General features: G+C 45.5%; 1 protein-coding gene across 2 annotated transcripts in view; it reads right to left on the reverse strand.

Moving 5' to 3' along the window:
* The window catches only part of arhgap35a (Rho GTPase activating protein 35a), a 56,728-nt gene that overhangs the window by 16,356 nt on the left and 21,436 nt on the right, over positions 1-18,936 (reverse strand). The window contains exons 1-2 of one of the 2 annotated variants that reach the window (XM_079271296.1): positions 11,754-11,783; positions 652-4,494 (exon numbers count right to left, since the gene is read on the reverse strand). In XM_079271296.1, coding sequence (XP_079127422.1) covers positions 652-4,386 — 3,735 coding nt within the window. In that variant the 5' untranslated portion in view covers positions 4,387-4,494; positions 11,754-11,783. Of the gene's footprint in view, positions 1-651; positions 4,495-11,753; positions 11,784-18,936 lie in introns of those variants that run through there. The other variant, XM_079271295.1, reaches the window with a different exon arrangement.

Genomic DNA, 18,936 nt, shown 5'->3' on the forward strand with positions numbered 1-18,936 from the left:
AAGTCAGCTCTCGTATAATGGGAACATGATGCTAAACAAGCAGACATGCACACAAGCACAAACAGATAAAACCACACAGTGTGCTACTCTGGTTCTGTCCCTATTCATTAAGAGTTTCTGCCTTCTAGTATGAAAGTTTAGCCACTGGAGCTTGTCTCTTTTTCTCTCTGATTATTTGGCTAGTTTAAAGAGCTCTCACACAGTCGTCAGGGTCAAAAATAGCAGACATGCTTTCAGGCAAACTCCTACAGCATGGCTTGTTTTCACTGATGTAAACTACAGAGAGTAGAAAGAGTATACCGAAATCATTCCTCCACTTTAGTAATTAACACAGTTATCCACCAAAGCAAACAGGTGTTGAATCTCAACCAACTAATTGTACTGAGGATTATGGACAATTAATTAATTCTGTCCTTAAACCAATACATGTGTATTTATACACTGCAGACAAATTTGTATAGGTGAGCATCAAACATTGACTGACAACAGTCAGTCATAAGTTACAATTGATGTCTTTGGGAATAGTTAAATCAACCAATTAAAATGAAATGTTGAGAATTAAATTTAAGATTTAACAGTATTTTAGAAACAGATTTGAGACTCAAACATCAATCATATCTCACATAAACAGATGGATGCACAAACACTAACCTTCGTATTTCTGCGCAGGCTCTTAAGAATATTTCTTCTTTTGGGGTCCTCACTCTCCTCAATGGAGTTGTCTTTTTGGGCTCCTCCCTCATCCTGGTTAACCTTGGGTGGACCCCCCATCTCATCATCACTGCCGATAGAGAAGCTCGTCCTAAAACTGCTGAACTTGCCAAGCCGTTTGGATCTGTCTCTGTAAAGCTTGGGCTTTACCCCAATGGCGGACAACTTTCTCCTTCGCTCCAGCGAACTGCTATCGGCCTCACTGTCTGACCCATTCCCCCCAGCACTCCCGTTGGAGTGACCTTTGTTGGCATTGCGGATAGTGATAATCTTGCCTTGTGTGCTGTCATGAGGGACGGAGTAAATATTCTCCTCTTCTGTGGGTCGAGGTTTGCTCACAGCATCCATGGGCTCCGCGTAATCTGAGGGGTCATAGCCACCATCGCTACCTGGAGCCCAAGTGACAGCTTGGGGCAAGGAGCGGCGGTTGGTGCCACCCTGTTGGTCCATGTAGGGGCCGAGGTTCACCTTACGGACAGGCTTGGGCTTCACTTGTGGAGGAACCTTGTTGTTCAGCTTGCTCTCAAAAGTGCTAAGCTCAGAAATAACAGAGAAGGTGTCACTTGAATCCAGATCTGGCAGCTTGAAGCTTCCCAAGTGGGAACTGAGGCTGCCATCCTCCCTGAGGGTAGGGTAAGGTGGTGATGGATCGATATCGTCCTCGGAGTCCATAAGAATACTAACTGGACTAGGAGAGCCACAGCGAGGGCTGATGCTCTCATTGGTACATGCCTCAGCCACATTATCATACATGTGTGTGGCCTCAATAATAGTGCAATTCTCTACTGCCTCTTTGAGAAAGGATTGGAAAAGGTCTATCTTATGAAGCCCCCCTACTACCCCACCATGTCCACATATCACTGTGTTGAACCTGGCCTCTATTTCATGGGCTAGTTCCTCTCCTTGACTGACCTGCTCCTTAGCTGACTCCGAGTCTGACAGCTCCATCTGGCTCTCCCCAACTGCCAGCAACTGGACTGGGATGATGTCTTGGACCTCACACAGGAAAGCACATAATGTCTCCATAGAGGCCTTGCGGCGAGCAGAGTAAACTGCAATGTAGCCGTGGACCAGCTTGGTCTTGCGGAGCGAGAATGAGGAATGAAAGGAGAGTAGCGACAGCTCAATATTCAGCCTCTGACCTCCTATACTAAGATCCAGCAAAACCGAGGTGCCACTGCTGAGGTTAGCAGCAGGACGACAATGCTGGGGCAATAGGAAAGGAGCAAGCAGCTGGTCTATGTCGTACGTGTCTCCACACATCAGGCACATGACTATCCTCAGGTCTGCCTCTACCACTGGCTGGGACTGAGAGTCTCTGAAGGCAGAGGATGGAGGGGGTAAGGGAGGGGAGATGGTCCCAATGCTTCTCCGCGATTCTAACAGGCCCTTCAGCATCTGGTTGATCTGCCTCTCATTGACATTGCGACCGTAGCCCACGCCTGGAGAGGCGGGGTCCAAGTAGGCACACTGCAGCTTTCCAGCCACCTGCTGCCCTTGTTGGATAAGAGTCTGAGCTGTCTCCCCCCCAATATCCCCAATGGACCCCACTCCCCGCTTGGTGACCAGAAGAAGGGACAGCGGGGGTTGAGCTAAGCTGTTTTCCCTTTCCCTTCTGCTTATAGTTGACTCCCTAATCTTCTCTAAACTCTCGACAACATACGAGAGGGATTCCTTTGAGTTGTACAAGCACAGGCAACCATGAGGTGTAAAGGTTGGTGTGTGGAATGAATTGACTGGCAGACGTACGTTGCCCTCTATGGGACGAAGGGCTAACTCATACATCTTGCCATCCAACACGTACCGGTCGTCACTGGTGCACATGGCCCTTATCTCATTTGCCATCTCTCTGGCTAGCCCATCTTTACCGAGGATGACAAGATTTATCCTTTCAGCCCTCCCCAAATCCAGTCTTGAACTATCTGATGATGGGTAGCGGGTAGGGAATCTGTTGGCCAGTATCTGCTCTATCTTACTGTCCACACAGTGGGGATTGTTGGGACAGGTGTCCTTTGTAGGGTGGTAGACAAAGTGGATATGTTTTAACACCAGAGCATCCCTTTCTGCCTGTAGCTTCTGCAGGGCTTTAAACCTTTGCTCCTCGCCCAACACCTCCTGAATGGCTCCCATTTTCTCTTTACTTGGCTTTGCATCCACTTCCAGCTCATAAAAGAGCTCAGAGTATTCAAGAAGTAGTTCCTGAAAGTCCTCTTTGGCTCGGTCAATAATTTCCTTCTGGTGTTTGTTGTAGATATCCAGATATTCAGCCTCATCCAGCCACTGGTAGAAGTCTTCATTCATGATGAAGCTTCGGGCCTCCTCCCAGGGTTTCCCTGGTGTGATGAAAGGAGAGACGCTTAGCTTCTCCTTGAACTCCCATCTCATCTCAGCCCGCTTGCGCTCATTCCTTAGCATCTCCAGGTGGGTCTCATAGATAGCTTCAGCTGCGGGAGTCTCCAGGAGGTCCTGGGGGATTCGATCATCCTCCATTTTATCAATGTGTGTCGTGGTCTCCCAAGGGGTGTCATCTAGCACTATAAACCATTGGATGAAATCTCTCTTTGTCTCCAGGACTTTCTGAACTCCAGACCAGCTGAGGTGGTCTATCACATCCAACTCTGGTAAGAGTATAGACAGGGCCTGTGGTAGAGTACTAAGATAGGCCTTCCTACGTTTCTCTATGTGGTCTTGTTTAAGTCTATGCACATGCTGCTGGAAGAGCTTCTTGGCTTTAGCTGTCCCCTCAAGAAAAATGTAGTCCTTGTACTCAGGGGCAGACTGCATGCGACGACTGACTGTGAGCCATGGCTCATTGTGGTTCTTCACGATTCGGCTGACCAGCCACTCATAGCGGTCTTTAGCTGAGGCAATCTGTTGACTCTGCTGTTTCAGTGCCTCAAAGTAGGGAATGGTTTTGGGCTTTCCCCTACCCTTGTCTAGTAGCTGAATCAGTGTAAGAAAGGCAAGTTCAACATTGACATTAGATCTTGCTGATGTTTCCACCACCTGTAGGTTCTTCTTGGCTAGGGCAAATGTGTGTGAGTCTTTAATATAGCGCTCAACTCCTTCATCACATTTGGTGAGAACCAGTACAACAGGTTTCTTCGTTTTGGCTAGCTGGTTGTACAGGTTGGTAACAAACTTCATCTGGTCCTCAAAGCTACGGTTCATACCCCTGCTAACATCCACACAGAGTAAGAAGCCATCCACCATAAGCTTGCCTTCAGGCATCTGTTTCTGCTCAAAGTCCTGCTCCAGCCCCAGCTGATCTGTGCAAAAGTACATCAGCTTCTCAGCCGAAGCCAGCTTGGTGGAAGCTGCCCTCTTGATGTAAGGCTGGAGCGCCGTGCTTCGGTGCGGCTGGAACGTCTGGTCATCAATGAACTCTGTCTGCTCCACCACATTCATCCGGCATTCGGGCCCCTCCTCCAAAATCCGCCCGGCCTCTCCCCAAAACAGGAAGTGGTCATTGTTCACCACACGGCCTCCAAAGTCACTGGTGCTGAGAACAGAGGTGTGGTCTAGGTAGAAGTCATCGGCACTTGGCCGGACAAAGCGGTTACACAGGCAAGACTTGCCCACACCACATTGGCCTTTCTCCTTCTCCGTGCCGGACAGCCCAATCACGACCAGGTTGTAGGTGGGTGTCCGCACATCTTGCTTTTTGGCCATCATCAATGCTGGCAGAGGCTCATCCTGGCCAGTAGCTCTAGGGAGAGGAAAGGACTGCCAGGGAAAAAGGGGTTTCCATGCAAGAGTATCTCACTGGGCTGGTGTCTGGCCCTGCATGACAGATAGAGAGAGAAAAATGGAGAGATATAATTAATCTACAGAAATACAGAAGAAAAACACATTCCAATGACAGGCTTTATTATTCGAGAGCTATTGTGTCACTCATCTAAATTCCTTCTGCGCGCCTATGTCCTGTTAATAATGTTAATAATAATTTGTGATCCTATTTCTCTACTGAATGTTTCCGGAAAAGATTGAGGTCAGTGGCAAAGCTGCTGGAATGCTGCACATTACTTAACCCAGCTGTAGCTCAGTAAAAGGCAATTTTTCATCATTTACCTCATTTAATTTTTATACTGCCAGGATCGCACTGCTAACAATGGTGCCTTCCACATTTCATTCCTATGTTCGTTGAGACTCTGTGTGTGTTTTGGCGTATTATCCAACATCTAACACTATGGTTAGTCGTCTCACTGCCAGTAGCGGTACAATAAAGTTAGGTGGAGTTTTCGGTATTGCAGAAACAGACGTATTAATGTGCACACAAACACATGCACACGCACTACCACCACACACTTGTGAAAACCGGCTCACTAAGCTCCCTGCACCCAAAATGAAAGACACACACACACACACACACACACACACACACAAGAAGATGAAAGCAGATAAGTGTTCCAGAGCTAAAGTTACTAATTGGCCAACTAGGGAAAGCCATCTGCATTTTAAAAGGCTGCACTGCCTGTTGGCTGCCTCGTCTCCATCAAAAACATGTTTTCCTATGTTTCTCACTATACAGCACTCTGCAAGCCGATCAGACCGATCAGACTTGGCTGATGCACCATCACTAATGTCTCAACATATTTACCTACAGTAGATGAAGGAAAATATGGAGCCAAATTCTGGACCACATCAACAACAGACAATATCCAGAACTGATCTTTCATCACGCACAGCCATTGTTAATTAAGAAAGCCTGTTCTTTTAAAAAGGTATGCTGATGAACCTCCCTTTTCTTTTATTTTTTTTTTTTTTTACTGTAGTGCTGCTTGGTATCAATATTGTTTGCATTATTAGTTAGTCATGAAGACATAGGGTGGGGTTCGTGGCTGGAGGAGTGTTAACAATATGAAAATGTCCTAAAAATGTATTGCAATCTTCATGTTTTGACAGACTGTTGGGCACAAATATGAAAAAAAGAAATGAAAACAATAGCACATAGAAAGATACTTAGAGGTTTAGTAGACTGGCCAATCACAGTTTAATTTATTCCATCAGTAGAAAAACAACAAGAGAAAGGACGAGGGGTGGGGAATGCTCTTCATGGAATGGCCCTCTTTGACAGCACAATTTGTAAAGGAATAAAAATCTTTCAAGACAGCCAGCAAACAGACTTGCAGTACAAGACCACCCCCTCCATGTCATAACTGAGGCGTTAATGTCGTAAAACAGACATTAAAACCACTATTAATCATGAATAGCTCTTTTGACAGAGAGCACAAAAGCAGACAAAGCCTTCACTGCTGCTGAATCGAGTTTGTCAGACAACACAGAATTATGGATGCGCAAAGATGAACTTCAAAGCCCAATGCTGCTACACCAGGGGGCGAGACAATAAAAAGGAAATGGAAGGAGGCGTAAGAAACTCACTAAACTCACTACAGTGGAACACACTGTAGATAAAAAGCAGCCTCACAGCTGCGGTGTACTGACTACTCCTGCATATACTGTACATTTTTTGGTTTTACTTGAAAGCTGAGCCACTAATTGAAGTTCAAAGCCGACAGTTATGGCCTTGAAAACCTGAGTTTCACTAAAGCAAATTCTGATCAGACTGACATTGAATTAACATTAAAGAAGCAAGACATCCCAGGTGTATAACCGAGTGCCAGCACAAAAAGGAATAAATATCAAAAAGAAAGTCTTGTGTTTTGATATTTGCAGAGGAAAAATGCATGAAAAATGGATCAAGGCCCCCATAGAGGGACTCAGTCTCTGTGTTAGTAATAAGGGATGGTGCTGTGTGTTGTGCTCGGCCAGACTTGCTGGTCTATATTCTTCAAGTAGGTATATAACCTTGGAATTATGGTTCATTCAAAATCGTGTCTTTCCAGACTCTCTTGTAAGTTAGTAGGTTGACTGCATACATGTGTATTTCCTCATCTATACGTGTGTGTGTGTGTGTGTGTGTGCGAGCGTGCGTGCGTGTGTGTGTGCGCGCACCAACATCCAGTTGTATATCCAGCCTTGACTAGATGAGAAGAACTGCAGGTGTCGTATCTACAGAGCTGGAGTCCGCAGGTTAAAAGCACACCTGTGTCCTGACCTAGTCATGCTCACAATACAGAGCAGACAGCCTAAACTGCAATCAGCCACCAAAAAAACATGACTTGCTGCCCCTGGATATTGTTATATTATATATTGGCTAAAGAGAACATGTATCCAGCCTATTAATCATCATTTGTATATCCTGTATCTACACGATACCTGTGCTACACACTGACCAGGTTCATAGGCATTCAATTATTTGGAATTCATACAATAGATACCTCTGACATCTAGAATAATGTATAACGTTTTATCATTAACTGTGTTCTAAATTGTATATCGTTACTTTTGGAAGTCAAACAAAAGGGCTCTGCTATTGCAAAAGGTTGCCGTGATCTGCATCTCTGCACAGACTGAACCGTTGCGACATGCTCGAAGTAGCTGCCTACTCGGCTGACAGAGGGTGTGTTACATACAGATAAGTATGGAGACCCACATTAGCACAAATGGCCTCTATGAGTTTACACAAAAAAGTACACACATGCATGCACACACAGGCCATTTTTTTTGATCCTATGCAACTCCCTGGTGATGAGCGTCTCTTGTGTGAAATAGGTCATGTTTGTGACCAGTCGTGAGCGTGTCTGGATTAAATAAAGTCAAGCACTCCTAATGTCCCTACGGACCTGGAGGCTAGCCAGGCTCAACATTCTCACAGATGCATTGCTAACATCTGCTTTACTGACCCCACCTATCATTATCTAGGAATGGTCCTATGTATGTATGTACCATGCATGTCAATCTACAAGTTCGTACACATTTTGTGACGGTTAACTAACATACTCACTGCGGTAGAGTGCAGGTTAGGCGTGTGTGCGTGAGTGGGAGAGGGAGAAAGAGCTGGTTTTTTTATGCAATTTCCACAAAAGGAATGTCAAATAAAAGAGAAATAATGCAGTTCTGATTTTGTCCCTGGTCTGTCCGAGGGACAAGTCAGTGTGAGTAGCAAACATACAGCTCAGAATTCAGTTTCAAGTGATGTGAGGATGCAGTGGTTTAAACTCATAACAGCAGCAGATAATCTCTCCGGAGACTGGCTGCCGTGCCCAAGCCCGACGGACAGAAACACTGAATATATGTGACGTTACAACTGCACAACTCGGCTTGTTTCAACAGCCTGTGTGTACTGGCAGTCGAAGTGCAGCATTTCACACACACAATAGATCTGGTCATTTCGGGAATACATTTACTCTTTCCACAGACCTATAAAAACACCACTGCCTGAGCTAAACTAGCCTTCGTGAAGCAAGTCCAGTTGTAGAGCACTCAGACAGCAAGTCTCCCAGTTCACCCCGAGGCCTGGCGCCTGGTGCGCATGTCCAGCAACATACCACCGTCTCGAGGCCCAGGGCAGTTTAGGGCTGAGGCAGAGATAGGTTAGGGCCTGCGTTGCATCTGCCTCCGACTCTGAAACATTAGGGCAAGCAGAATATGAGAAAGAGAGAGTTTGAGGGGGTAAAAGAGATGCAGGAAGGAGTGGAAGGAGTTGGGGGGGGGGGGGGAGGAGACTGAGGGCGGGAAGTTAGTGCACATGGAGAGGATGGGGGTATAGAGAAGAATGGGTATGAGGGGAAGGGGAGAGGGGTCAGTGGCCTGGGTCATGTGAGCTGCACATTGGAATCCCCTCGGGGAAGAGGGGGGGGAGGGCGTGGTGAGGCCTGCATGAGTTAAGGGTCAGGGTCTGACCCTTCACATCTCTCTCTCCCCCTGCCTATTCACAAACAGCACTACAGGGAGGACATACCCAAATACCGCATGTCCATTTCCCCGTTGCCTTTTCTCCTCCCTTTCTCCGACAAGCATTTACAAATCTATTGGTTGAAAACAGTCTAAACACAGTTAAGACAGCCAATCTTGGCCTGGCTGAACTAGCCATTTCTAGGTCACCGACTTGTCTCACGGACAAGAGAAGCCAAGGAAGATAGGATGCATCTATAGGGTATTGGGAGTGCAGCCTGAAGCTAATGCTAGGGCGGCAGGGCGTGAAGTTCACCATAACACGTGCTACAAAGGGCAGCAGGGAAGAGGCTGCGTTCACTGCTCATACGGAGAGACCATGTCGCCTTCACGGGGTGGCTGCATTCCTTTCAGAACAGAGCAAGAAGAGTTCGCCTGGGAGTAATTGTCAGTCAGGCGTGTTTTGACATGGCAAAATAAATCCTTATTGCTTTGACGCATCAGCCTAAATGAGTGCAAATGGACTGAATGAGATAACCATGAGGGTAAGCTGGATCTCAAACGGAGTAAGAGGAAAATCCAAAATAAACGCGGAAGATCGCCTGCACGGTTTCCGAGCAAAGCCCTCTGGTTGTACAGTATTATACACCCAGGAAGGGGGTTGACAGAAACAAAAGGTCATGAAATAGTCATGAAGCAGTGTGATGGTAATGATGATGACAGAGCGGCAGAGAGGGAAAAACTCTCTCTCCCTTATTCTCTAAGGCTCGGGACTGGCTAGCCCTCCCTTTGCTGCAGCTTTTCCCTCCCCTTCTCACTCCTTCTGCATGATGCAAGTCTGCAACCAGTCGTACTTCCTCTCTCCTCCATCTTATTGTTTTTCTGTGTCTCCTGCGCTCAGCCACAAACAGGCAGGGCGGGCAGGGTTGGGGTTGGGGTGTCAGACTGTGCTCACTTCACAAGGGTATAAACACACAAATGAATGTACAGAATAAAACATGGACGATGAGTCCAAGACAACGAAATGAAGATATGTAGCACATAACGGCTGAAGCACACACAAGCATACAAATGATTCAAAGAATATATATGGAGAAGTCTGGCTCTACACCACATTTAACACACTTTATATAAAGTGCTCTGTGGTGCAGTGTGACTCGGTGTATTCACTAAAACAGAAGTCATTTGTCTCTTCCACAAATGCAGCACATCAATCTAGCACTCACCAAACAGGAAACACAAATATCCTCCGTGTTTCCATTAGAGAGGAAACGGTATGAAAATTTCATATCAGTGTCATAATGACCAAAAGAAAAACAGTTTTCAGTATTATCGACGTATTGTTTCAAATGTGCTGAAACATTCAGATAGTACTGATATACACACTGAAATCATTTCACCAAGTTTTCTATTGGAAACAAATAAAATTAGCAGCACGACACACGAGCCAATACCTTAATCAGAGCGCTGCCATTGACCCTCCGCCATGTTTTCATTGACGTAAAACAAACCCTCGGTGCATGCTGCGCCTGTTAACTTTGGTTGATGGGCAGTATTCACCATGACCAACCAAACCACCTGAGCAAATCCAACAGTCATGAATTATTCCAATGAGAAGAAAATACTTTGAAGTACCACAAAAGCTCAGCACAGGCTGAACCCATGTCCCTTCCATTCATTTAGCATGTTTTGCATCACACAAAAATACATATCTGCCCACAAACACAGAGATATTACATATCCAGGTCCTGATCCAGGAGAGCTGGTCAGTTGTGACTGGGATTATGGGCACCATGGATTACCTGCAGCTATTTCCATCACTTGCAGGATCACAAGTGGTGCAGTCTGAGCATTAGCATGATCTGATGATCACACGGCCGCTCTATCACACCACTGCCAAAGTGTGCACACAGACACACTGACACAGAACCACATTAAGTGTGTGCATGAAGTGAACAATTAGCTATTCCATATATTCTAATAAAATTAATTTTACATACAGTTTATGTTATGTATTCCACACCTGTCTGCTGCGGCCTACGTCTTCAGTGTATTATAGTTTATAGTAACCTAAAGTGAAGCCGCCATGTAGCCACTCCCCCCCCCCTCCCTCCCTCCCTCCCTCCCTTCGCCTGGCACTGCAGAGATAGAGGGACAGTTACTGATGGGCCCCCTGAGGAGAAAGGTGGACAGACAGACAGACAGAGGGAGGAAGGAAGGATGCAGGACAAGAGCAGAAAAAAAGGATGCGAGGGACAAAGACTGCAAACAAACATTCAGTCAACAACGGAGAATGCAGCATATCAGGAATGAGACAAAAGGAAGAGGGCAGAGAAGATGAAATTCAAGGCTGAAGAGTTCACGGAGCGGAGACAGACGAAAGAGTTTAAGGTTTAAGTCGGATAAAGAAAGGATCTTGAAAGAATGGGCAGCCTATTTAGAGAGTGGAGGGAGAGAGCGGTAAGGGCAGAGAAGGAGTGTGTCACTGTGGTGAAACCTCCTCAATTGCACCAGAAGGCCTCACTGATAGCACAGCTAAATATAATGTGCAGGAAACATCGACGATGACAGTTGTACATTTGGTACCAGCAGCGATAAAGTGAATGTGAGAGGTCACAGTGTTTCTGCAGCCGCAACTTAGCTCACCGCAACACCAGTTCTCTGCCCTTCACCTGCTGCTTTGTTTGATTTCAGTCACTATAGCTTTGATCAGTTCACTTTCACCGGCTGTTGAATTTTCTCTTTGTTGCAGCCGGAGCTTGACTCATCGGTGGATTGATTGTTTTTGTTGAATAATAGAAAATGAATTGGTTCATTGTTGAATTCATTCATCAGACAAGATGAGCTGAACATCTCTGCTTCTCAGATGTGAGGCTTTATATAATTGTAAATTTAATAACTTTGGGTTTTGGACTGTTGGTCCGACGAAACAAGCAAGGACGAGAGCATCTTTGGTTTGGGAAACTCTTGGATGATCTAGTTAAAAAAAATAAAAACGTTCGATAGCAAAGCTGCATGGGATATGGGGAACCAAACACTGGTAGATGGAAACATTTGCTCCAGAAACTCCCTGTTCAACAGGCTACACAACCTAAACAACAACAACAACAAGTGTTGCTTTATATGCACGCTCAGAAAGACAGACAAGCCTGTGTTTTCCTTTGGCACAAAAGCTCATCTGTGGGCCTCTGCTCTCCCTCCCACTTAATTCCCTCTGCCGGGCATGAACTGTCTTACTCATTTATTTCGATGCCCCCTGGCCCTCGTCTAATTCTGCCTATATTTCCCGTCTTCCTCCGGCTTACCATGTCTCTGCTGTGCTCCGTCTCTCTCTCTCAGCAGTAGTACCCAACCTCGTGGCCCAGCCCCTTGTCAGACTACAGCAGACTGTCTGCTGCCGGTGTTATCAGCATACATCTGATCCCTGCTCCCCTGCTAGAATGCCTGTCAGCATCAGCACAACTGTATACACACATTCAGACATCCAATACAGCTGTCCCGTCCTCCCAGCCAAACTCGATGCAACAGCACAAACAAACAGCTACAACACAGGCAGATATAGACCGTACGCAAATATGTCCAATGCGCTCGACAGTTGTGTGGTTAAATATGACGGCATTTTGCCCTCTTCCTAGAGGAGAGGGATTCGGGGGCGGGTCTTCAAATCCAGCTGCTAAATCTTCCACCTGAGTGAGCCTCCGATTGTAGATGCTATTGTACGGTAATTGGTTTGACAGCAGTGCGTGTGTGTGTGTGTGTCTTTAAAGAACTGGAGACTCCCATCATATCGTTTGATGAATATTTTCATGTCTACACCTGTTTCAAAAAATTCTATATTCGTCTGTGTTAATATACGTGTTCATGTCTTGGTGCATTAGTGTGAAGTGAAAATTGCGTAGAGCACATTCTCTCTGTTTACAAATGAAATTAGACTGCATAATAGATTTCCTCTATAAAAAGAGCCTGTAAACCAGAAAAGGAGCCGCACTCTCATACTGCTGAAGGGATATTACAGCAGAAAAGTTGCTGAACAGAAACTAAACTACTGCAGATACATCTGCACTCTGACCTCTGGGTGGAAAGGCGTCGTGCAGTCAGAGAGTGTGTCTTGATAAAACATAACTCCATATTTCATAAATTTCGAAAACTCGACAAAGGGACTCGCACTTACTCAAAGCCTCAATTCCACCCCCAGGCAGACAAAGCCACCCACATAAAACACTATGATTTGTGAGGGACAGACCGACTGCATTACCTTTAATTAAATTGTCATTATCAAACCATTTTTAGTGGAGTGCTCATTATGTGCGAGAGTGGGTTTCTGTCTAATAGATGTGTTATCTGTGATCGACTGCTGGGAGGGAGGGTTGTGATTGCAACAATAACTTGATTGCAGCCGCACAGCTTTCATTGTCTTGTCTTACAATGACAGAAAGTTTCCATCGTGCAGCATATGGGCTGCGTTCACGCATGTGTTCTGCTAGGGCTCCCCCTCTTGCTCGATTAGTCGACTCATCGTTTGTCTTGGTCTTAGTCGACTACGGTTTCTTTAATCGATCGGTTATATTTTCTGCATTATTTCATGCCGAATGACTCATTTCCAAGGTACTTTAGAGAACATAAAGTGGTGCTTTTTGTGCGATTCTTTGTGGTATGAGAGTTAAGTCGACTAAGAATTTCTTCGGTCGAGAACAGCTCTATCTTTTGCATCCCGTCCTTTAGAGGGGTGGTGGAAAGACGGGGTAGAATGACTCATGCAGAATGGCGTTTCGCGTGGGTTAGGTTAGCGTGGTTAGCTAACGGCCGCTGCTCTGCACTGTGCTCATATATCGCCGTTGACACGACGAGCTGTCGAGAGGCAATCTAAATATTCCCAATCTTTGATCTTGCACGTTAAACGTAGGCACACAATGTTGTAGATCAACTAGAGAGCCTTTAATAACCTGCACCATCTGCTGAAACTCATCAGCCAAGACATATTATACTAAATACACGGGATTCAGAAAGACTTCTCCATTTGAATATAATGTTGCTTACGTTTTTCCATCTGGGCTTGTAACCCCGAGGCTTTGTATTTAATCAGGTGTTATGATCCCAACCGGGAGATCTACCAGTCCAGAGATCACACAAACTGTTACTAGGTGACAGATGGTCATCACACACACACACACACACACTCAAACCCAACACCTACATCAGTTGCTCCACCGTAGATACGGCACGCTCTCATCTCTCGCATACACACTCCTTCCAACTTGCCTGCTCTCTGCTTAAATAGAGAAAGTGTTTTTTGTCTCTTCCATGCCGGGAGAGATGTTCAGGCACCGCTGAATCTTGAGACCAATTAAATCAGAAAATGACAGAAATTAAAAAAGGGACAACATTGGGAAATGCAAAACGATATAAACCAATTCCTGCCGAGGCTCAGAAACTGTGTTTGCTGTGAAAACGCCGTCTTCCAGGAGCCACTGTGCATCACTGCGAGGCTGTGAACGCCGCGTTGGATGTGTTCTCGTCATGTTCTGCTGTGTGGAGCCTACGTGCTAATGGGCCGGTCTGAGCGGCAGTATCCGTATGGCATCATCACAGCCAGTCGCACAAACTAGTCAATAGGTGCCACGTCCACTTGCATCTCAAGTCAATCCCCTCAATCCTTCACTGGCCTGCGGAAGGCTAATAAAGCATTCAACAGTAATAAAAGGTGCGCCTGGACACTGCACTGCCAGCTGCTTTTGACAGGCTCTCTGGTAGGTAAAAGCACAAACCTGATTCAAACAAGAGCGGTAGACAAAACAATCGCTGGCTTTGTTCGTGTAATTATTTTGTGTTAGAATTGTACCCACAAACTGATCGACCCATCTGGCGATGTTGGCAAAAAACGGCTCGTTATTATAAAGTGGATTCGAAAACTACAAATGTTTTTTGAAGGCATGTATGCGTTTGTACACACCGGAGCAAATTGTGTTTTTTATCGTGAGTGGCACAAAGAGAAAGAAATTATTTTCCAACAGTAAATGCAATTTTTCAAGAACTTAGGTGTCCCAACCTATAAAAGAGAGCAATTAAATAACCCAAAGAAAATAACAAAAGTCTGTTGGATGCAGATGTATTGCGAGGGCGAGTGTCTGGCATCATGCATGAGGAACTGAAAGGTACTATGAGAGGACAAGAAGAGTTTTGAGCAAAGTAAGGGAAGAAGGGGAGAAGGAGAGAGTTAGCATCTGGGGGAGGAGGTTAACACAAGCAGCTTCTGGTAAGTGCTTAGCACTTGCGGTCGGCTAATGGTACACAGACAGGGCTACTTTACGATCGCTCATCCGCACTTCTTGCTGCTGCCGCCATGACAAGCCTCAACATGAAAGAAATAAGACGCTCTTAAGAAGGCTAGACAACCACTTTCTCTACCTCTTTGCCCTTCACCTTTCCCACGGTCGTCTCCGCTGCCATTCAATTGTTATTATTCTTCTCTTTAAATCGTTCTCTCATATCGCACAGATGCATCATGCCCTATAGGAGCAGGATAACCTTACAGAGAATAAAGAGGTACACGGCACACTAAAAGAAAGGATGACGCGGAGAGAAAAAAAGGAATGAAGAGCCCCAGAATGAAGCGGAGGACCGCTGCCAACTGTGGGTGAGTCACTGCAGAGAGACAATTGGAAACACCTGAACCTGCCACAGTGTAAATTAAAGATAATGACTTTTTACTGGTTGCCACAGTAACCAACTGTTACCCCCCCCATCCACACTCCTCCCCTCCCTTCCCCTGCTTCCTATGTAGCTTTCATTTCCCCCCCCAAGAGCTTCGCTCTCTCTGTCTGCCCTGCCGTGAGCTCCACCAGAGTGAAAGTCATACAGAGGCCATAGCAAGCCAAAGAAATAAGCCATTTCCATGCTGAATAACCCCCAACTAAAATATTATTTGCTTTGTCTCAGTCAGTACTTGGTCAGTCCCAGCTGCCCAATCCGCCTACCCAGCATGCCTTGCCCCTACTCTGATTGGCTACAAGCTGCTAATGTTAGCTAAGATGCTAACCAGTGTTTCGAGCTAGACGGGCCTGGAAGGAGCGACTCATCCGGGGTAGCTCACACATTTGTTCTCCCTATAGTCCCACGGTAGGCTACCCGGTCTGAACAACAATACGTTGTTTTCATTTACTTTTATGTATACTGTTTCGTCATTAAATTCAATGCTGATAATTTTTGAGGCGAGGTCTATTTTTCGAGTATGGAGTGGTCTCGTGTGACGTCACAGTTTAGCTGTCGGCCATGTTGGAGTACATGTTGGAGTACACACAGCCACTGGCATGCACGGCTGAGTCGCAGAACCTATCGATCATGGTGAACTTTTGTGCTGTCTTTGGTTGTGGCAGCAGAGCTGATAGAGACAAGAAATCATTCTTTGGTTTGCCAGCGGTCATTACACATCAAGGAAATTACACGAAGGAGCTATCCAAGCGACGTCGCCAGAAATGGCTGTCGCGCATCTCTCGGGATATAAAGGAATCGAATTTGGGGTACACTCGAGTATGTGCGGATCACTTTATAAGTGGTCAGTGATTTTATTTACAAATTCGTTTGTGAACAGTATTTAATAAAGGAAATATAAATTAAACATGGACATGAGAAGGTTACCGAAGCTTCATCGGCCCGTGACAGCAGTCGGTGCCAGAGATGTGTCGAGCGTGTACAACAGGCGAAACACAGCGATGCAGCCTCAGCATTGCTTGATATGAGTTTAACGTCGTATCATGTATATATATATATATGTGTATATATATATATATATATATATATATGTGTGGGGGGGGGGATGAAGTTAGGAGTTAGTTGAAAGTGAATTCCTACACACACGCACACAATGACATGCACGTACAATGTAAACAAACACACGTGTCTGTTTGCGCTGAGTAAACATTGAATATTGCTAAATATCGGACCAGATCTGTATATATTTACCCTTCCAATGACGAGATGAGAATTCTCGACGACCGTTGCTTTGACGTCTCGGACCCATCCACTGACAAACTGATTATAAGCGTCGAGCCCTTTGTAGCACTCCAACTCGTCTTTCGTGTAAGGACTCGGGGTGTTCACGAGATACGTGTAGATGTTGGCGTAGTTTACCGATGGAAGATAAGTAGGATCGGCACTGAAACGATCTGCACTCATCGTATAAGGATCCAAGTTACCAATAACCTTCAATTTGGCAAGGTAGCGAACCTTTGATGCACTATCCAGTGATTCAAAGTATGGTATTTTCGCCGCACTTCCTTGTTTACTCGCCGCCATGGAGGATCTGTATGTACTCCAACATGGCCGACCGACCTGGTAACTAAGGAGATCGTGACGTCAGTGAGACCACTCCATTGGCAGTTTTGTGAAAGTTTGTACAATAATCCATATTAGTATGGCAGCCTCTCACAAATATGAAAATATGTGAAGATGAAATAAAACAAGAATACTCGTTATTAATATTATTAACAGCTGAGTAGCGCCTCCCTGGTCGGTCGAGTTCGATGCGCAGGCTAGCATCAAAGCCAGGCTAACTTTAGCATTTAGCAGCAAGTAGCCAATCTCAGGCAGAGTCGGGTCGGGTCTTGCCGCAAGTCACTCTGGGTAGGCAAGCAGCTGGGAAAAGACCAAACAGCTGGGCCGGATCAGGTAGTGACAGAAATGAACCAGATTCCGGATCACAGACGATTAACTAAGATGGAAAAGTAGACTCAAATACAGTATATCTCCCACAGTCTAGTGTAGCTGGTAAGCGCCTACAGAGTGTGCATATCTAAACAAATCACCTTTTAACACTCTTAAAGCCGTGTTTATGTGCGCACATGTGGGAGTGTCCCCTCTGAGCGCCTTCTGCAGGCAGAGTGGAGGAACCTTGTCCAGAGGTTACAGAGCTTGTGCTCGGTCATCCATTTTAAATCAATCTCCAGACAGACACTGGAGCGCCATTACAGCTCAAAACTTTGCTCCTCTGCAGCGTTCCGCCTGCAGCTGCAGCAGTATTAGGGCCCAAGGCCGAGCATTGCCTGCCGAGGCTCACGTGGTGGTGTCCACTGCCCAGTTGGTCCCGTCTGCATCGCAGTGAGAGGAATGCAGCCTTGCAGGGCAAGAGTCAAGCTTTTACCACAGTCAGATAAGTACTTTACAGGCTGCAGGATATTTTGTAACTGTGTCCTTGTGCAACCACAAAACGGATTCTTTAATCTCTGTCTTGCTTTCCTCTTGTACATGCATTGTAATTCTGTGGTAACTGGAGTACTCTGTATACACATGTACTATAAAGATGACCCTGGTACTAGTGTTATGCGAAAAAGAAGGGGTAAGACAATTGATCTACAATAAAACAGTGCTTATCACACCGCCTATGGATTCATTCATTCATTAATGAAAAAGGAAGACATCAGATCAAACTTGTCCTTTCAACTTGTCCTTTCACAAACAATTTCCTACAGTCTAAAAGAAATCCTGTTTTCTTAAAGTATGTGTGGTTTTTAAGCATTTTTTCATAGTTTTGTGTTGTAGTTAACCAAAGAACCGTTTTAGTATCAGACTGGAAGCATGGAAAAACAACGAGCCTGCTTAAAAAAAAAGATAACTTATGGATTTTACATTCCTATTTGCATACAGCTTAAACAAACAAGAAACAATATGTTAATCACTCACTTTTAGACGTGCCAGTGAGCATATTTTTGAACTTGTGAAATTGACGCTAACCACCCCCTGGCTACAGCTCCATAAATAGCACACATATTTGAGAAGCATCGATCTTGCCATCTAAGTCTTGGCAAGAAAGTGAATAAGGGTATTCCCCCAACATATATCCACCATTGGCGGCACCGTGGTGTAGTTGGTGTCATCAGCCTCACGGCAGGAGGGGTCTAGGTACAAACCCTTCCGTGTGAAATTCACATGTTCTCCCTTTGTCTGCGTGGGTTCTCTCCGGCTTCCTCCCATGCCTGTGAGGTTCCAGATAATGAATGGATAACTGTGATTCTGAAGACTATTGTTACGCCAAAGTAATTCTATATAGTCCTGGGATAAAACTAGCTAACATGAACAGTCGGTCCAGCCTTGAGTCGACCATTATTTCTTCCTGGGCTAGAGAGGGTGTGTTGAGAGTGGCAGGAGTGCGGCCACAAACAGTCTGGACTCGTACTATGGATCCGTTAAGAGGCTGTGGAGCACATTGAAGCCGAGAAGCTGCAGACTAGGTGAGAAGTCTGAAGCTTAGAATGTGAAAATATATAATGGCAGACCACAAACTCAGATGCTGCCACATAGGGGAGAAAATAATCAATGTTGACCAGTTGATCTCCTCCTCCTCCTCCTCCTCATTTCTAAAAGTTACACATGCACTATAGTATGCTTTCTTCCTGAAACTAGTTGCTATGCCGTGCTGGCCATGTTCCCTCTCAAGGCCCGGAGGAAGAAAATGTGTCAGGAAAAAGCAGTGGGTGAGAATTAGACCAGTCTCTC

Source organism: Melanostigma gelatinosum, assembly GCF_949748355.1.
Source record: "Melanostigma gelatinosum genome assembly, chromosome: 7".
Taxonomy (NCBI): Eukaryota; Metazoa; Chordata; class Actinopteri; order Perciformes; family Zoarcidae; genus Melanostigma; species Melanostigma gelatinosum.